The 25,152-nt window shown below is 38.7% G+C and overlaps 1 protein-coding gene across 3 annotated transcripts in view; it reads right to left on the bottom strand.

Moving 5' to 3' along the window:
• The window catches only part of LTBP1 (latent transforming growth factor beta binding protein 1), a 477,680-nt gene extending 452,752 nt beyond the window's left edge, over positions 1–24,928 (bottom strand). For all 3 annotated transcript variants that reach the window (XM_072634139.1, XM_072634140.1, XM_072634141.1), the window contains exons 1-2: positions 23,907–24,928; positions 22,828–22,898 (exon numbers count right to left, since the gene is read on the bottom strand). In XM_072634139.1, coding sequence (XP_072490240.1) covers positions 22,828–22,898; positions 23,907–24,424 — 589 coding nt within the window. In that variant the 5' untranslated portion in view covers positions 24,425–24,928. The remainder of the gene's footprint in view (positions 1–22,827; positions 22,899–23,906) is intronic.
• Between the last annotated feature and the right edge of the window lie 224 nt (positions 24,929–25,152).

Here is a 25,152-nt window from a genome sequence, read left to right as displayed (position 1 = left end):
GAACTATAAAATGGATTTTAAAATATAACAAAACATATTCTACAGAAAATGTATATCAGAAAGGTAAGTAAAAGTGGTAGGAATTCAGGCAGACCTGAAAAGAAATAAAGTAAAAAAAAAAGGAATTTTCTTTCTTCTCTGCTGTTTCCTTTTTTGTTTGGTTCTACCTCATTAATGCATATTGATTTGGAGCAAGATTCTTTCCCCTGTTTTGTATAGGTTTTTAAAATTTTATTATTATTAAGTTTATAAGAAAAATTTGATTAAAAAAAGAAAACTCACGAGTTTTCTAATATGATATAAGACAGGGTGAACTAAAATACATCATGTTCAAGAAAATCTAGAACCATGGAGGGCAGAGCCAAGATGGCAGAGTAGGACTGACCTACTGTACATCTCCCCCTATAGCCCATAAAATACCTGTAAAAATTACTCTAAACAAATTCTAGAGCAGCAAAAGCCACAAAATGAAGGAGTAAAACAGATTTTCAGCCCAGGGCAGCCTAGAAGGCCAATAAGAAAGGTCTATTGCAACAGGCTCAGAGAGGAGTGAAGGGACAGGACTAGGGCAGGCTTCACAGAGGGGAATCATGGACAGCAGCTGCGGCTCCCAAATTTCTCAACCCACAAATGCCAGGCAGCTTCAAAAGTCAGTAAGAAAGCTCTTTCACCTGGGTGAGAAGGGAGCAGGGTCTGGCCCTAGCCCCAGCCCCAGAGCAGTGGAAGTCACTGCAGCATAGCGTCCATTTTTGGAGCCCTCTGCTTAAAGATCCTGGAGGAATTGAGACTCTGATCTGGGTCTCAGTCCTGAATGATGGTCCTGGGGTGAGGAAGAGCACCAGTGTGGTGGAGCTGGTGGAGGCTCTGAAGAAGGAATTCTACTCACAGATACTGGGCAAAAAGACTTGTGATTGCTTTCAGACTGGAGCACAGGCCAAGAAAGGAGTAAGCTCCTCTCCCTTGATGGTGCCACCTCAGAGGAACTGAGAACTTACAGGTCCCTAATATATACCCTCCACTTGACAAAGGACTGAAAAGTCAAGTTACAGGCTGGAAAAATGCCAAAAGAAGGGGGAAAAAAAGACTATAGCAGGATACTTTCTTGGTGAACAGGTATTTTCTTCCATCCTTTCAGATGAGAAAGAACAAGGCACACCATCAGAGGAAGACATAAAAATCAAGGCTTCTGCATTCAAAACCTCCAGAACAAATATGCAATGGCCTCAGGCCATGGAAGAGCTCAAAAAGGATTTTGAAAATCAAGTAAGAGAGGTAGAGGAAAAATTGGGAAGAGAAATGAGAGTGATGCAAGAAAATCATGAAAAGCAAGTCAACAGCTTGCTAAAGGAGACACAAAAAAATGCTGAAGAAAATAACACCTTTAAAAATAGATTAATCCAAATGGCAAAAGAGGTCCAAAAAGCCAATGAGGAGAAGAATGTTTAAAAAGCAGAATTAACCAAAAGGAAAAGGAGAATCTAAAGCTCACTGAAGAAAATAGTTCTTTAAAAATCAGGATAGAGCAGTTGAAATCTAATGACTTTATGAGAAATCAAGAAATTACAAAACAAAACCAAAAGACTGAAAAAATAGAAGACAAAGTGAAATATCTCATTTGAAAAACAACTGAGCTGGAAAATAGATCCAGGAGAGATAATTTAAAAATTATGGGACTACTTAAAAACCATGATCAAAAAAAGAGTCTAGACATCATCTTTCATGAAATTATCATAGAAAACTGCCATGATAGTCTAGAAAGAGGATAAAATAAAAACTGAAAGAATTCATCAGTCACCTCCTGAAAGAGAAAAGAAAAACTCCTAGCAATATTGTAGCCAAATTCCAGAATTCCCAGGTCAAGGAGAAAATACCATAAGCAGCCAAAAAGAAACAATTCAAGAATTGTGGAAATACAATCAGGATAACACAAGATCTAGTAGTTTCTACATTAAGGGATCAAAGGGCTTGAAATATATTCCAGAAGTCAAAAGAACTAGGATTAAAACCAAGAATCACCTACCCATCAAAACTGAGTATAATACTTCAGGGGGAAAAAATGGTCATTCAATGAAACAGACTTTCAAGCATTCTTGATGAAAAGACCAGAACTGAATAGAAAACTTGACTTTCAAACACATGAATCAAGAGAAGCATGAAAAGGTAAACAGGAAAGAAAAATCATAAGGGACTTACTAAAGTTGAACTGTTTATATTCCTACATGGAAAAATAATATTTGTAACTCTTGAAAATTTTCTCATTATTTGGGTAGTTGAAGGGATTATATACATATATATATAGATAGAGGGCATAGGTTGAGTTGAATAAGAAGGGATGATATCTAAAAAAATAAAATTAAGGGGTGAGAGAGGAATATATTGAGAGGGGAAAGGGAGAAATGGAATGGGGCAAATTATCTCTCATAAAAGAGGCAAGAAAAAGTTTTTTCATAGGAGGGGAAAAGGGGGAAGCGAGAGGGAAAAAGTGAAGCTTGTTCTCATCACATTTGGCTTAAGGGGGGAATAACATGCACACTCAACTTGGCATGAAAATCTATCTTACACTACAGGAAAGTAGGGGAGAAGGGGAGAAGTGGGGTGTGGAGGGGATGGTAGAAGGGAGAGCAAATGTGAGGAGGGAGTAATTAGAAGTAAACATTTTTGGGCAGGGACAAGGACAAGGTCAAAAGAGAGAACAGAATAAATGGGGGGCCAGGATAGGATAGAGGGAACTATAGTTAGTCTTTCACAACATGGCTATTACGGAAGTCTTCTGCATAACTACACATGTATAGCCTATATTGAATTATTTGTCTTCTCAGTGGGGATAGGTGGGAAGGGAGGAAAGGAAAGAAGCTAGAACTCAAAGTTTTGGGAATAAATGCTGAGAACTGTTTTTGCATGCCACTGGGAAATAAGAAATACAGGTAATGAGGTATAGAAATCAATATTGCCCCCCAAGAAAAGAGAGAAGATGGGGAATAAGGGAAGGAAGGGGTGTAATAGAAGGGATGGCAGATTGGGGGAAGGGTAATCAGAATGGATGGTGTTTTGGGGTGGGGGAGGGGAGAGATAGGGAGAAAATTTGGAACTCAAAATCTTATGGAAATGAATGTTGAAAACTAAAAATAAATTTTTTTTAAAAAGTCTAGAAGCATAATGATGCTATAAAACTAGGGTGAATTCAAATTATTAAGCATTAAGAGACAAGAAGAAGAAGAATATTGTTTCATGGTACCTCTGACAAAAATAGTATATGACGTACCACAAGGAGGGCAATGAAATAAAGAAATGTCATAAATAGCAAAATATTGAAAGTAGCAACTTTTGGTAACAGTAACAAACTGGAAACAAAATAGGAATCAGAGAATGGCTAAACCAACATAAATATACATGAATATGATAACATAGTATTACACTGCAAGAAACTATGAATATGATGAACATGGAGAATTATGACATATATAAACTAACACAAACTAAGGAAAGTAGAATCGGAAAACATACACAATGACTACACCAATGTCAGTGGAAAGATCAACAAAATAATTTGAACTGCATTCCGTAAAACTCTAAGGATCAAGCTTGACCCTAAAAGTGAAATATGAAAATGCACCTCCTTTTCTTTTGTCTTTTTTTTTTAAACCAAAGGCAGGGACTATGGGTGTGGAATACATAATATCATGCCAGATTTGGTTTATGCATTAATTTTGCGGAAATGTGTGGTTTTGTTTGGGTTTGGGTTTTGAGGGGGGTTGCCTCTTTATTCTTTGTTTTGAGGAATGGCTCTCTGGGAGGGAGAAGTGGAGGGATATAACAGGAAATGTAGGTGAAAAAAATCAATAAAAATTTCAGAGAATGCAATTGAGCATATTGATATTGAATATTCATAGAATGAACAACAGAGCAGTTAAATCCTAAAGAAAAAGTCACTGATTAGGAAAAATAATTAAAAAGTAAATATCCATGGAAGAGCAAGCATGTTGCAGGTACCTCAACAAATTTGATAAGCATTGTTTTGTGAAAGGGAAAAAGAAACACAGATAAATCCCAGGTAAACATATTACACAGTGCTTGCTCCCCTTTAAAAAGAAAAGAGAGCAAACTCTTTCTACAAAGGCCCTTGCTTTTGTACTATCCATGAGGTCAAAGGCAATTGCTTTCCTAAATACACATCTAATAAAAGTGTGTGTCATTGTTGAAATTCTTAACTGGTCTGCTTCCAAACATCTGATGCATTCCTCCAATCACTTCCAGGATTGAGTAAACATGACCTCAAAGAATGGCACCACAGCCCTGCCTTCCCTATTTCAGTGTGGACTTTTTGCTCTTTATAAAAAGTAAGCATGTATTCTAAGGACACTAGTGTGGAAAAGATTTTGTTTTCCACTATGCTGGTAGCAAAGACATATAATGGCTGAAAAACACAAATTCTCTCATTTACTGCTAATAAAAGTAATTGCTGCTTGTTCCTCTCAAATTCTTAAAAATTGTGATCTTGAGATATGTAGCAAGAATTTGACTTATATGTTAAAACTGATGTTTTCCATTCTGGATGTATAATTATACAATAAAAAGGTAATGATATAAACACATATATGTGTATGTATAATATATGTGTGTATACATATATGTATATATAATAATTCACTAGTTTGCAAAGGCAACTTATTAGTAAGCCCTTAATTTATATGTAGGACAGAGTCTGTATGCTATAATGCTCACACCTTTATTTAGAGTACCCTCACTTTCTGCAGGGGATACTGCCAAGATATTCTAGTGAATAAGAAAATTCACAAATACTGTACTATACTCTGTACTCATTCTCCTGTGGGAATGACGAGTCATAAATTCAAACCATTAAGCTGTACAGACCTTCAAGATTTTCTGAGAGAACCTGGAAAGGTCTTCAGAGTACAGATGCACAATTTCTCTCCAATTCTCTCCTACTTTTCTTTTAACTGGCACTCTTTTCATCTCTCCCTCAGCCAGGTGGAGGAGGAAGAGGAGGGTCTGTTAGCTGACACTCTGCAATCTCTCCAAACTGATTTGGATTAGTGTATGGGGAGGGTCTGTCTTTCCTACTTTGACTACGGGAAGCTTTGACTCACAAAGGAAGGAAGAAACAATTTCTTTCATTTTTCTTTTTGTATCCCCAGTGCTTTGTACACTTCTTTTTGCACTGGACCTGTGATGCATTGGTCTAGATACCTCCTAGTCAGTAAATTCCCCATCAATGAAGACCAGCACTAGTTCTGCAAGTTATGATTTTAGAGAGTTTCTTGGGGTACTGCTAATTTAAATGACATATGCACAGCCAATGTATGTTAAACCCTGCCTGGTCTTCCGAGCTCAAAGGCTCTCTTTTCACTATCATTGCTGCATCTCACCTTGCACACAGTAGGTACTTAATAGGTACTTGTTAGACTGAATTTTTTCACTATTTTTTATAAAAATACAATAAAAGACCAATTAATAGAAACTTTCCCATAAATGTTTTACTGACTTTAACCTCTTAGGAGGATGGAGTAAACTGCACACAACAATACAGACAAAAAAACCCCACAATTTAATATATATTTTATACTATAATTTACAAAATTGATTTATCTTTTATGAGTTGCAGCTAAATAGTATAGTAGATAAAGCACTGAGCTTGGAGTCAGGAAGACCTGAATTCAAATATGACTGAAGACACTTTATTGGCTGTGTAACTCTGGGCAAGTCATATAACATTTATGTGCCTCAGTTTCCTGATCTGTAATATGGGGGTAATAATAACACCTACCTGCCAGAGTTGTTGTGAGGATCAAATGAGATAATACTTGTAAAGCGTGTGTGTGTGTATGTATGTGTGTGTGTGTGTGTGTGTGTGGTGGGATAATGTGTGTGCCTATAGATGTGTATGTGTACAAACACAACACATATGTCTGTGTTTATATATGTATATATGTACATATATACACATATATTTTATACATATGCTTGCACAATACCTGGCACATAGCAAGCACTACATAAATGCTAGCTAGCTAACTAGTTGTAGTAGTAGTAGTGGTGGTGGTAGAAGTAGTAATAATAATAGTCACAGTAGTAGTGTACGAAAAGCTAGGAAAAAAAGATCAGAAAATCAGCTTCTCCACTAATCCACTTTAGATAGACGGTTAGACGCAAGCCACAAAACTGAACTCTCTCAACATTCCCCACCAAACAATTTTGTATTGGTAGAGCCAATAAAAGGTCAGAGTGAGACATTTTTTGACCTAAGAAAACTCAGGAGAGCAGCAAAAGATAATTTAAGAGTTATTAGACTATCAGAAAGCCACGCAAAAAAGAGCCTAGATATCTTATTTCAAGAACTTATGAAGGAAAACAGCCCTGGTATTTTACAACCCATAGGTAAAATAGAAATTTAAAGAATTCATTGGTCATTTCCTGAAAGAGATCCAAAATGAAAACTCCCAGTAATATTATAGCCAAATTCTAAAGCTCCTGGATCAAGGAGAAAATACTGCAAGTATCCAGAAAAAAATTCAAATACAGGCATATTTCAGAAATATTGCAGGTTTGGTTCCAGAAAACAACCATAAAATGAATATCACAATAAAGCAAGCCACATTAATTTTTTGGTTTCCCAGGGCATATAAAAGTTATGTTTACAACATACTGTATTCTATTAAGTGTGCAATAGTATTATATCTAAAAATATTTTATTGTTGGGAGCAGAGCCAAGACAGCCGAGTAGAAAGATGCATATACTTTAGCTCTTCCCCCACAGCCATAAAATACCTGTGAAAAATGACTCTCAACAAATTCTAGAGCAGCAGAAGCCTAAGGCAACCTGGAAGGCTGACAGGAAAAGTCTATCACACAGGGCGTGGGGCAAAGCACAGCCCAGCTTTGGCCGAGCAGCACCCAGAGGACCAGGGCCAGAGCAGGCCTTAGGTGCAAAATCCCCAGCAGCAGCGGTGATTATCAGATCCCTCAGCCCACAAGCTCCAGAGGCAGCTTCAAAAGTCAGTGAGAAAACCTTTTCACCTCATTGACAAGGGAGCAGGGTCCTCCCCTAATCCCAGACTCAGGCAGCATGTCAGCAAACACAGCATTCATTTGTGGAGCCCTCAGCCTAAAGCCCCTGGGGTAATTGAGCCACTGATCTAGGTCTCAGCCCTGAGTGGTGGCCCTGCCCTCCACCTAAAGCCCCTGGGAGAACTAAGCAGCTGACCTGAATCTCAGTCATGAGCCTGGCTGGGGAGTAAACTAATCTCCCTTGATTGCACCACCTTGGAGGAAGTGACAACTTACAGATCCCCAGAGCATACCCTCCTCCTGACAAAGGATTCAAAAGTCAAGTAACTGGCCAGGAAAATGCCCAAAAAAGGGAAAAAAATAAGACTATAGAAGGTTACTTTTTTGGTGAACAGGTATTTTCTTCCATCCTTTCAGATGAGGAAGAACAAGCCATACTGTTAGAGGAAGTCAAGGCTTCTGCATTCAGTACCTCCAAAATAAACATGCAATGGTCTCAGGCTATGGAAGAGGTTGAAAAGCAAGTCAACAGCTTGCTAAAGAAGACCCAAAAAAATGCTGAAGAAAATAACACCTTTAAAAATAGGCTAACTCAATTGGCAAAAGAGGTCCAATGAGCCAACGAGGAAAAGAATGATTTAAAAAGTAGAATTAGCCAAATGGAAAAGGAGGTTCAAAAGCTCACCGAAGAAAATAATTCTTTAAAAATTATAATGGAGCAGATGGAAGCTAATGACTTTATGAGAAAATAAGAAATTAAGAAACAAAACCTAAAGAATGAAAAAATAGAAAATAATGTAAAACATCTCATTGGAAAAACAACTGACCTAGAAAATAGATCCAGGAGAGACAATTTTAAAATTATGGAACTACCTGAAAGTCATGATCAGAAAAGAGCCTAGACATCATCTTTCAAAAAATTATCAAGGAAAACTGCCCTGATATTCTAGAACCAAAGGATAAAATATATATTGAAAGAATCCATCGATCACCTGTTGAAAGAGATCTGAAAAGAGAAACTCCTAGGAATATTGTAGCCAAATTCCAGAGTTTCCAGGTCAAGGAGAAAATATTGCAAGCAGCTAGAAAGAAACAATGCAAGTATTGTGAAAATACAATCAGGATAACACAAGATCTAGCAGCTTCTACATTAAGGGATCAAAGGGCTTGGAATATGATATTCCAGAACTCAAAGGAACTAGGATTAAAACCAAGAATCACCTACCCAGTAAAACTGAGTATAATACTTCAGGGGAAAAAATGGTCATTCAATGAAATAGAAGACTTTCAAGCATTCTTGATGAAAAGACCAGAACTGAATAGAAAATTTGACTTTCAAACACATGAATCAAGAAAAGTATGAAAAGGTAAAAGGGAAAGAGAAAGCATAAGGGACTTTCTAAAGTTGAAATGTTTACATTTCTACATGGAAAGATAATATTTGTAACTCTTGAGATGTTTCTCAATATTTGGGTAGTTGGAGGGATTATACACACATACACATATTTATAGACAGAGAGCACAGGGTGAGGTGAATAAGAAGGAATGATATATAAAAAAAATAAAATTAAGGGGTGAGAGAGGAATATATTGGGAGGAGAAAGGGAGAGATGTAATAGGGCAAATTATCTTCCAAAAAAGAGGCAAGAAAAAGCTTTTTCAATGGAGGAGAAAAGGGAGGAGGTGAGAAGGAAAAAGTGAAGCTTACTCTCTTCACATTTGGCTTAAGGAAGCAATACATGATCACTCGATTTGGTATGAAAATCTATCTTACACTACAGGAAAGTAGGGGAGAAGGGGAGAAGTGGGGTGTGGAGGGGATGGTAGAAGGGAGGGCAAATGTGAAAAGGGAGTAATTAGAAGTAAACACTTTTGGGAAGGGACAAGGTCAGAAGAGAGAACAGAGTAAACGTGGGTCAGGATAAGAGGGAGGGAAATAGTTTTACACAACATGACTATTATGGAAGTCTTGCAAAACTTGACATGTATAACCTATGTTGAATTGCTTGCCTTCTCAGTGGGGATGGATAGGGAGGGAGGGTAAGGAGATAAGTTGGAACTCAAAGTTTTAGGAACAAATGTTGAGAATTGCTTTTGCATACAACTGGGAAATAAGAAATACAAGTAATAGATCATAGAAATCTATCTTGCCCTACAAGAAAAGAGAGAAGATGGGGATAAGGGAAGGGAGAGGTGTGATAGAAGGGAGGGCATACTGAGAGAAGAGGTAATCAGAATGCAACGCGTTATGGGGTGGGTGGAGGGGAGAGACAGGGAGAAAATTTGGAACTCAACATTTTGTGGAAATGAATGCTGAAAACTAAAAATAAACTTTTAAAAAAATATTTTATTGTTAAAAATGTTAATCATTATCTGAGCCCTCCGTGAGTTACCAACTTTTACTGGGAGTGGGTCTGGTTTTTATGTTAATAGCGGGTGACTGATTGGGGTATTAGTTGCTAAAGGCTTGGGTGGCTATGGCAATTTCTTAAAATAATGCCACATCAACTGACTCTTCCTTTCACCTGAACGCTTACAGGCCACTGTAGGGTTATTTATTGGCTTACTTTCAATATTTTGAGTCTCAGGGAATAAGGAGGCCCAAAAGGAGAAAGAGAGAAAGTGAGAGAACGAGAGACAGAGACAGAGAGAGAGAGAGAGAGAGAGACAGAGGGAGATAGATGAAGGAACAGCTGGTTGGTGCAGCAGTTAGAACATTCACATTTATCAATTGAGTTCACTGCTTTATATGAGTGTGGTTCATGGTGCCATAAAACAATTACAATAGTAACATCAAATACCACTGTTCATAGATCCCCATAACAGACATAATAATGATGATGATGATGATGATGATGAAGCTTCAAATACTATGAGAATTACCAAAATGTGACAATGTGAGCGCATGCTATTGGAAAAATGGTGCCAACAGACTACAGACCTTGTAGAACAACAGTGCTACAAACCTTCAATTTTTAAAAATGCAATATCTGTAAACTGCAATAAAGCAAAGCATAACAAAATGAGATATCCTGTAACAAGGAACCACAGTTAGGATGACGTAAGATTTACTGGCTTCTAGTTAAAGGAGTGGAGGGCTCAAACTATGATATTCTGGAAGGCAAAGAATTACAAGGATTATAACCAAGAATAACCTATCCAGAAAAACTGAGTATAATCCTTCAGAGGAAAAAAATGGCTATTTAATGAAAGAGATGACTTTCCCAGCATTGCTGATGAATAGAGTAAAGCTGAACAGAAAATATTTTAATAAAAATAAAAGACCAATTCATAGAAACCTTCCCATAAATGTTTTATTGACTTAACCTCTTAGGCGAATGAAATAAATTGTACACATCAAAACAGGCAAAAATAACCACAATTTAATATATATTTTATACTGCAATTTTCAAAGTACATTTATCTTTTATGAGTTGCAGCTAAATAGTACAATGGTACAAACACAAGACTCAAGAGAAGCATGAAAAGGTAAACATGAAAAAGAAGTTATAAAGGAATCAATAAGGTTAAACTGTTTATATTCCTATATGGGAACATGATGCACATAACTCCTAAGAACTTTATAATTATTAGGACAGTTAAAAGGAGTTACATAGATGTCATTAGTGTGAGTCAATTATGTTGGAATGATCTAAAAAAAAATGATGGGATGAGAAAATGAGATGCATTAGGAGAAGGAAGAAGAGCAAAGAAAGAAGAAATTTTTCACACATAAAAGAAGCACTCAAGGAAGAGCTTTTATGGTGTAGTGGAAAATGGGGCTGATGGTGGCAGGCAACACTTGAACCTCTCATTAGAACTGGTTCAAAGAGGGAAGAGATAGATAAATATACATATACATGCATGCATACACACACACACACATATATATATTATATATATATATATACACATACCTGAGTTATATATAGAAATCTATCTTTCCAACAGGGAAAGAGGAGGAGAAAAGCATAAGAAAAAGGGGAGGATGATAAAAGGGAGGGTAGATTAAGGGAAGTAGTACTTAGAAGCAAATGGACTTTTGAGGAGTGACAGGATAAAAAAGAGAGAGAAGAATAAAGAGAAGAAAAAGGGACAGAAATATATAGCAATCATAACTGTGAAGGTGAATGGGATGGGCTCACCCATAAAACAGAAGCAGATAGCAAAATGAATTAGAAGCCAGAATCCAACTATATTTATAAGAGGCACACTTGAAACAGAAAGATACAAACAGGGTTAAAATAAAAGGCTGCAGCAGAATCTAACATGCTTCAGCTGAAGTAAAAATGGAACATATAGCAATCATGATCTCACACAAAGCAAAAGCAAAAATAGATCTAATTGAAATAGATTATCAGGGAAACTCTGTTTTGCTAAAAGATACAACAATGAGGAAGTTTCAAAAAATTTATAGCAAGTTTCCCTGACAAAGGCCACATTTGTCAAATATAAAGAGAACTGAGCAAATTTATAAAACATAAGACCTTTTCTCTAATTGATAAATAGTCAAAGAATATGAACAGACAGTTTTCAGAGGAAGAAATCAAACTACATAGTTATATGGGACAATGCTCTAAATCACTATTGATCAGAGAAATGCAAATTAAAATAATTCTAAAGCACCACCTCACATCTGTCAGAAAGAACAAATGTTAGAGGCAATGACGGAAAATAGGTACACTAATGATCTGCTGGTGGAGTAGTGAACTGGTCCAACAATTCTAGAGAACAATTCTGAACTATGCCCAAGGGGCTATAAAACTGTGTATACCCTTTGATCCAACAATACTACTGTTATGTCTGTATCTCAAAGAGATCAAAGAAAAGGAAAAAGAAAAGAATCAGAATCTACATATACAAAACTATTTATAGCAACTTTTTTTGTGGTGGCAAAAAATTAGAAATCAAGGTAATGCTCATCAATTGGGAAATGGCCAAAAGAGTTGTGGCATATGATTGTGACATATTTACTTTACTTGTGATGGAAAAATGACTGCGGGAGGGGAGTTGGCAATTCCAGAAAACTATGGCAAGGCCTGTATGCACTCATGCAAAATGACGTGACAAGAACCAGATCACTGTGCACAGTAACAGTAATGCTATAATGATGATCAACTATAAGTGACTTGACTACTCGGATCAATACAGTGATTTAAGGCAATTCCAAAGGATTCATGATGAAAAAATGCTATCCACCTCCATGCAAACTGATGTATAATTTTCTCATTTTCTTTGTTTTTGTTTTTTTTAACAATATAGTTATATGGAAATGTTTCACATGATTTTATATGTAAAACTGATATCATATTTCTTTAACTTCTCATAAGTGCGGGAGATAGGAAGAGAAATTAGACTTCAAAATTTAAAAGAAAAGAATGTTTAAATCAATAATTAAAATTTAAAATAAAATTAAAAATAAAGTTCTAAGTCAACTTTAAATCTATGCTCCTTTGTTCGTACATGGTTCACTCAAGGTTATGGAACAAGGTCAAGCATTGAAGGCAGATTCAGGCTTTGAGACCAGTTTACCATAAATAACACCGTATTTGACCCACCAGTAAATAAGAAACTTCTCTAGAAGGGGGCATGGTTTATAATCAAAGTACTTTTTAAAGTGAAAAATATCTTGTAAAAGATATATCAGCTACATGCTTGAGAGACTGTGCTAACTTAAGCAAATGATGAATCTCTAATTTTTTCATTTAAAGAGCTTACTACAAAACAAAGTTCAGGAAAGACTAAAATTTGGGAAATCAAATTAGCAATGTCTTCATTAATTTGGCATTTAGAAATCATAAGTGGGGCATGGGGGCAGGGAATCACCAATGCTAATGAAAGAGACCACCCTGCAGCTGCAGAGGCAAGAGCACTAGATTTGAAGGCAGGGGTCTCTGGTTGAAATCCCTTATCTGTTATGTATAACCTTCATCCACTGGGACCTCAGTTCCCTTATCCCCAAAAGGATGAAGTTGATCTAGATTTACCTTCAAGGTCTCTTCCAATTCTACCTTTATAATTCCAGTAACCTTATTCTCCCAGCTCCTGCCTGCAGTTTTGTGCTTTCTTATTTACACCTTACAGTCTGAATCATTTCTGTCTCTCTCATCTCTGCTCCATGGAATATACTCTTCCTTAGCTCCCCAATTTTTTTCTGCACTATGAATTTATTATGAACATGACCCATTCCTTTCCTTGGTCACCACACTAACTTCTGATTGTCAGTCCTTTCAAATTGTAATCCCACCCACCAACGTATCTCTCCTTTATTCTGGCAAGGAAAGATCACATTCACACAAATCAAAAATCAGTCCATCCATCTCCTAATTTACAAAACAGGACATTGTAGAAAACTGTTTCTGTGGGCTCATGCCAACAATTCTACTCAAATGTGGTGGAGCAAAAAAAAAAAAATCACAAAGGAAAAAAGAGTTGGCCAATGGCAATTTATGGAGTCTAAAATTACAGGGAAAGCTGCACCATATTCACTTCTTTTAGGCCTAAATCTCTATCAGACGACGTGGGTCAAAAGAATTCTAAAGCTTGAGGTGATGGGAGAAAAGCTGTCTCTTCCAGTTCCAGTAAGGTAACAAGAGTCTGTAAAATGAGGTGGCACATGTTGGAAGAGCAGGCACATTGAATACTGTGTAATACTGTGTACAAGATGAAGAAGAAGAGACACCAGCACAACAGCAAAGTTTGGGCAGGAACATGGATGGTTGCTATAAAAAGCTAAAAGCTAAAGAGAAAACTCAAGAAAGTCTTTATGTAACTAAACAGAAATACATTTAACATACATACAGCCAAACAACAGCATCACAAGCCCTGACTTCAAAACTGACAAAGGCTACTTTTCTTAGGAACTCAAAGTAAAATGAGAAGGAGAACCACTTACTACCTGAGTGTCCTCGGGCACATATTTTCACTTTTCTGGGACTGAGTTTCCCTTTTTGTAAAATAAAATGGTCGGACTAGAGCACCTCCCAGGTCCCTTCAAGTTTTAAATCTTCATGCTTAGGTTTCTGCTCTTATTGTCCCACTTCATTTTCTCATCTTTCCCTCTTCAGTTTGCCAAAAGTGACATCCCAGTTAATATTTTTTTCCTTCGATTTCTTTGTTACATCTATCAAAAGTTGAGAACAGTGGGGTGAGGAATCAAAAGCTGTAAGGGGAAAGAGGGAGGGAATCAAAAGGAAAACCTACAAATGACAAAACAGGCCACACCTCTGAGGTGTATAACTCCATATGGAAACAAAAAACTCATAAACTACAAAACAGTAAAACTAACTCCTTGGAAAGAAAATACAATTTGAGATCATCTGTTTTGAACAGAACAGACATCACTGTTGGCATTCAACTGATATTAACAACTAAGACTATGTATCCAATGCCTCGTTTCGATTTGATTAGCAACAGAGGTACACACACACACATAAAGAACATCTTCCAAAAACTTTTCAAAAGCAGATTCATCAACTTGGGAGGCAGTGGGTTTTCTCTAAGGACATCTTCAAGGAAAGTCTCTCTTGGTAATCTCACCAGTTTGGATGAATTCAACAATCATATCTATGCAGGAGACTCCTGGATCTATATACCCACCCCTCATCTCTCCAGTGAACTCCAATTATACTTCTCCAGCTTCCTAGGCCTATCTCCACCTGAATATCCCACAAACATCTTAAACCAGTAAGTACAAAGTACTTCAAACCAACCTCCAACTCAATTTCCATATTTCTGAGAAGAATATTACCATCCAGGCAAATTATCTCTCATAAAAGAGGCAAGAAAAAGCTTTTCCAATAGAGGGGAAAAGGGGGAGGTGAGAGGGGAAAAGAGAATCTTACTCTCATCACATTTGGCTTAAGGAGGGAATAATATGCACACTCAATTTGGTATGAAAATCTATTTTACACTATAGGAAAGTAGGGGAGAAGGGGACAAGTGAGATGGGGGGGAATGATACAAGGGAGGGCAAATGGAAAGAGGGAGTAATTAGAAGTAAACACTTTTGGGGAGGGACAAGGTCAAATGAGAGAATAGAATAAATGGGGGGGCAGGATAGAATGGAGGGAAATATAGTTAGTCTTTCACAACATGACTATTGTGGAAGTCTTTAGCAAAACTACACATATATAACCTATATTGAATTGCTTGCCTTCTCAGCGGGCATGGGTAGGGAGGGAGAAAGGGAGAGAAGTTGGAATTCAAAGTTTTAGGAACAAATATTGAGAATTGTTTTTGCATGCAACTGGGAAATAAGAAATACAGGTAATGGGGTACAGAAATCTATCTTGCCCTATAAGAATAGTGAGAAGATTAGGATAAGGGAAGGGTGGGGTGTGATAGAAAGGACAGAAGATTGGGGGAAGGGGTAATCAGAATGCATGGTGTCTTGGGGCAGGGGGAGGGAAGAGATGGGGAGAAAATTTGGAACTCAAAATCTTGGGGAAATGAATGTTGAAAACTAAAAATAAGTTAATTTTAAAAAAGATTTACAAAGCAAAAAAAATACATATACATATATACATATACATATACATATACATATATATATATATATATATATATATATATATATATATATATATATATATCACCATCTCTCCAGTAACTCTGGTTCTCAAACTAAGAGTCCTCAATTTTTCACTCTCCACTTCACCCCATCCAATCAGTGGCCAAATATTTTTGGTTGTGAGACCACATCTCTCTCCTCCATCCCCTTCTCTCTACTTACTCACCAAAACCATCCTAATTCAGGCCCTCATCCCCCATTCACCTGGCTACTGAAATAGCCTCATAACTGAGTCCCCTGTCTCAAATCCCTCCCCACTCCAATCCATCCTGCAAGGAGCTACCAAATTGATACTCCTAAAGCACAGATGTGACTATGTCATTCCCCTGTTTAAGAAGCAGTGACTACCAATGGCTTCTAGGATAAAATATAAATTCCTCTGCTTTGCTTTTAAAACCCTTAATCTGGCTCCAAACTGTCCTTCCAGGTTGATTCCTGATTATTCCTCCTCACATACTCTACATTTAAGCCAAACTGGCCTCCTTGCTATTCCCCATACATGGATGGCATTCCAGCTTCCATCACATTGCCTCTGCACTGCCCTTTGCTCTAACCTGTAATGCTCTCCCTCTTCATCTTAGCCCTTTGAAAGCCCAAGCTTACTTCAAGACTTAGCTCCAGTTCCCCCAGTTCCTCTGAACAGCTAAAGGCCTTTTCCTGATTTCAGTTGTTTGAGCACCTTATCCCTCACCCTCCAAAACAAATTACTTTTTATTTATTTCATATATATCTTGGGTTTACTTCCCTATGTACATGTTGCTTCCCTACCCCATGCCCACAAACAACTGATTAGAAGTTCCAGAAGGGAAGAGGATGTTTTATTTTCATCTTATAGGGTATCTAACATCTAACAGGCACTTAATAAAGACTTGCATGATCAAATTTGATGATCACTTGTTAGATATGATAAAAGTAACTGTGATTCATGTTTAGGTTGGAATGGATATCCTCTAAGGTTTCTTCTAACTCTTAGATCCTATGACTACAAAAAGTCATGTAAATACACATTTTGTCATTTCTGTATAGCAAGTGAATATCTAACTCTCCAAGGACCTAAATGGTACATGCAAATATCTGTTGTTTTTCAACTGCAAGGGTGAAACTACTTATTTTGCATTTATTTTATTTTAAATTTAAGACTCATTTACATTCTAACCTTGATACCTAATTTCAATAAGTTGCAATCAGCTGAATAGTGTGTGCTCGGTCCATAGAGCAAATCAATTTCCTCACTGATTTATGTAAACAATGAGCAAAATAAAGACAGAAAAATACTTACACTTAAATAAATACAATTTCTTAAAATAATCAAACATAAGGCTCCCTTGTGTTTAAATAAAGCTAAAAGGAATTCTTAAAACTACTCAAAAATGAGAAAAGTAGTTAGGTTGTGTATTTTTCAGTGATAAGTACATGCTAATTGAAAAGCTTCTAATTTAAAGTTGCTGGTCTTTAAAAGGACTCGGGTTTTTTTAAGTGAGAAAAATATATACAAACACACATACATATATATACATACGTACACATGTGCATGTGTGTGTATGTAAGTTCAGTAGTCTAACTCAACTGTAAAGAGGAAGTAAGGAAATGAAAATAGCAAAAATCAGTTATTTAACAATTTAAACAATATTTTTAGAGAAATATAGATACAAACCTCAAAAGTCTGTCCTGGATTTTCTCCATTCACGAGTTGTTATTTTTCCTCTAAGATCACTATGTAATACCATCACATTGCCAAAACTGGGAACACAGAAAATGCTAATCTATAGACTTGGGCCCTTTTTGAGCTACTGATGCACTAGGAAAAAAGAGGGAACTCTTAAAACTAAAAGCAGTATAATGCAGTGGAAAAAGTGTTTGACTTGGAGTCAAGTGACCTAATACTGTCTCTTACTAGCTATGTGACTACTGACATGTTATTTAACCTTGCTGAGGCTCAGTTTCTTTATTTATAAAATGGGGGTACAAAACATTTATACCAACTACCTCAAATGGTCAGTTATTAGGAAAGTGCCTTGTAAACTTTAAGGCCTCCTATCAAACAATCAACAAGTATTTAAGTGCCTAGCCCTAACCCTATTATGTGCTAGGCACTAGTGATGCCAAGAGAAAATCAGCCCCTGTCCTTAAGGATCTTAAGATCTAATGGGGAGACAACTTGCCCATACACAGTTACAAGGGTAGGTGGGGTAAGTCATTTTAGCTATGACACCTTAACTAATTAAGAAACAATTCCAATTAATTAATCAAAAGACCCTCAAACTAGAATGAAACTGCTTAAGTATTATGTTCAAATAGGATAAGAATTGTGGTCAGTAAGCTAGATTAGCTAAAAGAAACTTGACATGCCCAGGGATCATCTAGTTGTCTATAAATTATCAAACAGGCCAAGATGCTAAGGATTTTCTCAAAACCAGAGTGTGCATATTCCTGAGGACAAAGGATTGGGGGGATAGAACGGGAGGTGGGAAGGTGGTGGAGGAGTTGAGGAAAGGCTTCAGAAAGTTCTAGAGGATGCTGGATCTCCCATCTTCCCATACTGTTCTAAATGGCATCCCCAGATCAGCTGGCAACAGTATCTGGATCATTGGGTCTCATGGACAGACTGGATTCAATGGCTTTTTAAGGAGCCCAGTAGGGAAACTGTGCCTAAAAGAACTTCTTCAGTACCCCATGAAGGAAAAAAAAGGTCTCCTGGCCAATCAAGAACTGTATTTGGTCATACATGCAACTCTATGTCTGAGTTCACTTCTCCCTAGACTTTGTATTCTATTCTATTCTATTGTATTCTATTCTATTACAAAAGGAAGAATGTGTCACAGACTTCGTGAGGTGGGGGACAAAAGGGTAAGAAGGAATTTTCTGTATCAACCATTCTTTTTGCATCACTTCAATAAATATCCCTTTTTAAATACTATTTGAGGCTCGCTGACTAAATGATTCTCAACTAACAACCTTGGTGGGAAGCAGACCAGTGTTTCACAGAGGTTTGCAAGGCAGTGGAAGATCCAGAGGCATCAGTAGTAACATGAGGTGCAATTGGTAAGCACATTAATAAAAATAAGGGGGCAGTAGAAGCATAAGGAAAGAAAAGAAGAGAAAATTTTGAAAAACCGTTCATACATGTTTCATCTGTTGTGTAACAGTTAAAGTTGTAGTGATTATATTATTTTCCAAATAAATACACAAAGTGCAAGTTATAACAAATCATTGGTCAAGTCTACCAACAGGTCTTAACAGGCAAGTTTGGGCAGGCAAGTGTTTTGCACATTGTCAGAAAATCCAGAATGCATCAGCAGGAATATGCGCATGTGATGACTTATTTGCAATATGATACTATACGGTTACATGAGGCAATATTGCATCATCAAAATTTCAATAAAGGAGAAAAACCAGAAATTTAGAAAAAATTATTAAATTTAAAATGTGTCTTTTTAAAAAATATATTTTATAGTTTTTGAAATAATGTAAATTTTTTAAAGTATCAAAGGATTAAAGAAAACAGATTTCTGGGGGAGCACTAAGTAATTTTTTTTAAATGGAGTGGTAGGCCAAATAAATTTGAAAACCTCTGGTTTAAGCCACAGGCATTAGAGAATCATCCCTATTCCTCAAGGGTAAGCTCAGACTTTTGAAGAAGCAATGTAGCTAGGCTCCAAGGGCCTATTGTTTTGTGAGAGTAGGAATTGGGATGACAATCCTTGGGTCTTATGTAGATTATATGGGTTTATGCAAAACATATTTTAAAATATAAAATAAAATCGTAGAGGTTCAGAGAAGCAACACTAACACCACTGGAACGAGCAAAGACCTCATGCTAAAAAGGTGGAGCTTGAGCAAGGTTATAAAGGGATTCTAAGGATAAAGTGGAGGAGGGAGAGCATTTAAAGTATGAGGCATAGCCAGTACAAAGGTATTGAGAGGACAGATGAGTATTTTGTATGTGTGTGTGTGTGTGTGTGTGTGTGTGTGTGTGTGTGTGTGTGTGTGTGTGTGTGAAGAAAGGAAGCTGGTTAGTTTGTCTAGATCATGAAAAGTTAAGTTGGAGTAAGGTTGGAAGAAGACTTTTTTAAATGGCAAATTGTTTTATTTGATCCTGGAGTCAGAATATCTTAGGAGAGAATTTTGAACAGAAAGTGCCTTCGAGATCACAGTCACAGAATCAAAGAATTTCAGTTGGAAAGGATCTTGTAAAGGAAGACATCTCAGAAGCCAACCATCTCATCCAACTTATACATCAACAAGCATCCCCTTCAGAACACAGCTGACAAGTGATCATGCAACGTTAGCTTAAAGACTTCCAGTAAGAGAGGAAATCTACTGCGTCTCAAGTCAACACATTATACTTTTACAAAATTTTTCTTACATACCAAACCTAAATGTCACTTCTTTCAATTCCCACTTATTGCTCTCTTGTTCTGCCCTTTGGGGTCAATCTGAATAAATCTAGTCCTTCCCATTCATTACAGCACTTCAAATATTTGAGGAACACTACTAGATCTTTCCCTGTCTTCTCTAGACTAGATCCCCTCAACTTCTTCATTTTATAGGAGAGGAAATTCAGGCCCTGAGAGGTTAAATGCTTTGTTTTTAAATGAGTTTATCAGATTGAGCTCCTGAACGCAAGACAGGAAGAAAACACTAGACTAGGTCACTGGAGGGCAGAAAAAAATAGGGTCAGGACTGCCACCTGCTTCACAAGTTTGCTTTGGATCAACCTTACTTCATCTTGAAAGATACTTTGAATCCAAAAAGTGGGGGAACTTCTACTATTATATACTATGGAAGAAAAATAAAACTCAAAACCACGTCCTACAATTAGATTTTTAGCAGCTGTATGCATGAATTTCTACCATTACAAAGTCTACTGTCCCCCACTTTGTTAAATAGTCAATAACTTTCCCTCCTCCGCTCCCAATTTTTCCTAATGGGCCATTTTTTCCAAAGATGCTGCCAACATAGTTCATCTCTTTACTACTTACCTCAATTTTCTATATCCCTTTCTAGACTGAACTGCCCCTTGAACTGATTTTATGGAGACACCAGCTTTGGTCTCATTTATCAGAAGTAGATGATAAAGTGGAAAGAAGCCTGGATCTGAAGTCAGGGGATCTGGCTTGGGATCCTACCTCTGTTACCACACATGAAACCCTGGAGAAATCACTTCAATCCTAGGCTCAGTTTCTTCCTCCATAAAATAAGGATGTCGGACTAAATAATATCTAGGGTGGTGTCTTCATGCTACATGACAGCACAGGCTGTCCTTCATGCCTAGAATGACCTCCCTCCTCACCTCTATCTTTTAAAATCCTCATTTTTCTTCCAAGATTACCCCAAATTCCAAATGAAACTTTTGTTGATTTCCACCCACCCTCTAACCACTAGGGTTCCCTCATTAAAAAAATTACCTTGTCTTTTTTTTATATGTAATTTGCAACTATTTACTTATATACATCTCTGCCATTGGACTGGAAGCTCCATTTCAGGTCAGGAGCTGGTTCACTTCTGTCTTTCTATCCTCAGGGCACATAGCACAGTGCCTGGCACACACAGCAGCAGGCACTTAGTAAAGGCTTATTTGTTGACTGACTCCAGCTCTAAATCTATGATCCTATGTACCTTCTTCATCATTATAAAGAACATACTTTTTAACTCTCTTCAGAAGGGCTAAGTCACATCTGCAATAATGTATTCAGTCCCAGGCTCAAATTTTTAGTAAGGTAAAGCTAGAGCACATCAAGAGGAAAAAAAAAACTAGCAAGGTGAGGGGACTGAAGAACTCGATCTAGGATGGTAATTGAAACAACAAGGGATGTTTAGCCTGGAGAAAAGGATATAAAGAGAGAATATGAGAGTTATAGCATGAAAAAAAGAATTCTACTTTTTTCTGATTGGTCCTTCAGGGGCAGAATGAGGAGCAATGCATGGAAGTTGCTGAAAGGCAGCTTTAGTGTTCATGTAAAAAATGTTTTAACAACTGAAGGTGTTCAAAAGTGCAGTGGGATGCTTTGGAAGTAAGGAAAAACACATTTATTAATTCCTACTATGTGCCAGATACTTTACAAATATTATCTCATTTAATCTTCACCACCAACCTGAAAGGTAGGTACTGTCTTTATTATCTCCATTTTGCAGCTGAGGAAACTGAGGCAGGGAGAAGTTAGGTGACTTGACCAGGGTCACATAAATAGTAAAAGTCTGAGGCTGGTAAACGCAGGTCTTCCTGACTCCAGGCCCAGTGCACTATCCAATGTGTCACTCGGTCACCCTTTTTGGGGGGTTGTGAGTTTCCTATCACTGTAGATCTCCAAGTGGACGATGGATGACCTCTTGTCAAAAATGCTTTAGAGTGAATTCTTGAAATCAAGTTTGTTTTGCTTTATCCCAGTAAACAAATTTAAAAATTAACAATTTCAATCCATGTTCTGCTGACTGCTTCAAAAGAATTGCATACAATGCCTGCAATGTTCAAAGTTTTCCAAATGAAAGGAAATGCCTTTATTTATATTACATATTTTTATTGCATTAGATTAATCAAGAGGAAGCCAAGGAGACCACTCCCCTCACTTCTTTAATGGCACGCTAAAAGTGCATGGGAAAAGTATCTGATCCTTTCACTGAATTTAGAGAAGTCCCACAGGAATACCTTATCAGTAGATTTTGGAGTACCACTGACTGATGCATCCTGGGAAATAATCAGGGTTTCATGTCTGGCATATCTTTGCTGCTATTTTCAGGCAGCTTTTAAACTGCTAATGTTTTATGTTAGTATAAATACTAACTAGAAGGTGGTATCCTCCACTTTAAGATATGTTTTTCATCCGTTTTCCCTTGTTGAATACAAAAGCTGTTGATTCTGTTGTGTCCACAGTGCCTAAAATGAAAATGTATTTGTATTTTTCATTTTCTGACTTCCTAGGTACAATAGGATGATTAATGATTCAATAAGGTGCCATGAGACCAAGACTGCCCCTTGGGTGGAAAGTGACATTTCCAAAGTACTGCTGCTATAATGATAACAATAATTACCAGGACCCAAAGTATTTCCTGAGCATTAATGACTAGCTGGGGTTAATGACATGGATATTCAGAATATCAACATTCCCCAAAGTAGTTATTAGTCCCTGGGAAATGACCCATGCCTGTATCGCTGTTTATTCTGCTCTACCAATGCAGAAACTCACTTCACATACAAGTTTTCAAGGCAAATTGTATCCATGGCTACTTACGTTTGGTACACCTCTGGGAACCAGGGGCTTTGCTCCAGCCTTGACAGCACTGCCCTCCACAGACATTCACCCTGCAATACAGCAAAGACAGGAAGTAATCCAGCAGCAAACACTATCATTCTGCCCTCCCCAAAACCCAAACTTCAAAAGATTTTTCCTCTAAGAGCAAAAAACCTTGCCTCAGGGGATTCCTAACTGGTTATACAGGGTACCCAAAAATTAACTGCCAAAGTAGAGAGAATGGTAGAACAAGAAAGTGAGGAAAGAAGTCAGGCAGCCTTAATGAGAACTGATTCTCCTATAATGAATACCAGCCTTATAAAGGAGAAAGAAATTCATAGTAAGAAAACTCTGTTTAAAAAGGAAAAAAACAAATGTCCTTGGAATAGTATTATTATAAGAAGCAACAAATAAAATAAATTTAGTTTCAGAGATAATAGGTCTACAGAAAGAGTTCAAACAATTATTAGTATATTATTCTTTAAAAAAAAATCTCCCTAATCCCTTTCTCTCCATCCCCACCATTCATACACTGAGAAATGCTGACTCAAAACTAGAAAAGTTATCAGGAGCAACCCTTCTCAGTGAAATCGCCCCTACAGACTGCACACAGGTGCAGAAAACATAAAAGTCCTAAGATAAACACATCCTCAAAAGTGCTACTTCATCAAACAGCACCAGGAATAGGTGAATGTCAGGAACTAATTTCCCTGGCTAGAATAAAGTTGGCTTGGGGAGGAGGCAACATGTAATGACTTCATGTTTTACATCCATAGTCTAATTATTCAACTTGAAAGCGGTTCCATCCCAGGCTGAAGAGCCTTTTGTATTTCTCCACAGCTCAGTAACAATGAACATGCCTTGCTCTTATCTTCATTAAAAGGAACTTTGTCTGGCTTTCATCGCATCCTTCCTGGCTCGCTGGATGGTAGAGAATGGTGCCTGCTCACAGCCACTCTGCACAGGCCGGGTGCTTCTCTGAAGTTTGCCCCCAACTCAGTAGGGGCACACAGGAGGGACCTCGGCACAGACCTCGACGAAGAGGTGCTAGCAGGGGGCGAGGGAGGGGTTTGCCTTACCCGGGCAGCTGCTGCTTCTGGTGAACCTGCAGGCTGGAGCTGGAGCTGCTGCTGGGGCTCTCCTGGGGCCCCTTGGAGCGCACGACGTGTCCGCCCGGTTTGGTCAGCGGCGCCGCCGGAGGGTGGCCAACGGGCACGCCGGGGCCCAGGCGGAGCGGCTGCTCCGGAGGCGACTGCGGCTGCCGGAGAACTTGCACGCTTGGCGCGCTCGGTTTGCTCATCCTGCGGGTCCGTTCCTGCGTGCTAGTGGTGGTGCTCCTGCCCCTGCTGCTGCTGCTGCTGCTGCTGCTGCTGTAGCGGGTATTGAGCGCAACGTTGAAAGTTCTCTGCTGCCTCGCATGCCCTGCTAGGGGCACGGCGGAGCCCAGTTGCCCCGCGCCCCCCGCGCCCCCGGCGTCCGAGGAGCCGCTCTGGCCGGGACGTACCACATAGGTGATCTTTCTCACCCTGCTGTGCCCTGAGGACGCGAACACCCCGGCCCACAGCAGGAGCCCCCACCTGATCCAAGTCACTTCCATGGCACAAGCCGCTCGGGGAGCGGGAAGGGGACGGACACTCCACACAGGGGGTCTCTCTCCCCCTCTCTCTCCCTCTTCCTCTCTCTCTCTCTCTCTCTCTCTCTCTCTCTCTCTCTCTCTCTCTCTCTCTCCCTCTCTCTCTCTCCCTCTCTCTCTCTCTCTCCCTCTCTCTCTCTCCCTCTCTCTCTCTCCCCCTCTCTCCCTCTCTCTCTCCCTCTCTCTCTCTCCCTCTCTCTCTCTCTCTCTCTCTCTCTCTCTCAGCTCTGTCTCTCCCCTACCCTCTCCCCAGGACTGGAGCGCAGCTCCCCCTCAGCAGCACGACCCGGTTCTCCTGCGGAGCCTGCCCCCGCCCCCCGCCAGTGTGCACAACTCCACTCTCCCTCCCTCTTTTCCCAGAAGAAATGCTCAGATCCTAAAGTTTTAGCACAGGCGAGAGAGGAGCAGCTCCGAGGAGGAAAACATGCTCGGAGGTAGAGAGCGAGCTGTAGGGGGAAGCCGAACCAGCCCAGACCCCGGCAGCGAGTGGAGAGTAGGAGGGGGCGGACGTGGGGGTGGGGAGCCAGGAGAAAGAGGGGGAGGGGCGAGGGCTGGGGGCGCGCCGAAGGTATGGACCGAGGCTGGCGGAGCGCTCCTCTGCTCTTCTGTAGTGAAGCCCGCAGCCTGGGTTCTTAGGAGGGTGGGGGGCGCGTCAGGGGTAGTGGCACTGTGGACTTGGGTGTCCTTGTAAG

The sequence above is a fragment of the Notamacropus eugenii genome, chromosome 1 (assembly GCF_028372415.1).
Source record: "Notamacropus eugenii isolate mMacEug1 chromosome 1, mMacEug1.pri_v2, whole genome shotgun sequence".
NCBI lineage: Eukaryota > Metazoa > Chordata > Mammalia > Diprotodontia > Macropodidae > Notamacropus > Notamacropus eugenii.
Note: the sequence above shows the minus strand (reverse complement) of the source record. Positions and strands in the feature narration are given on the sequence as shown.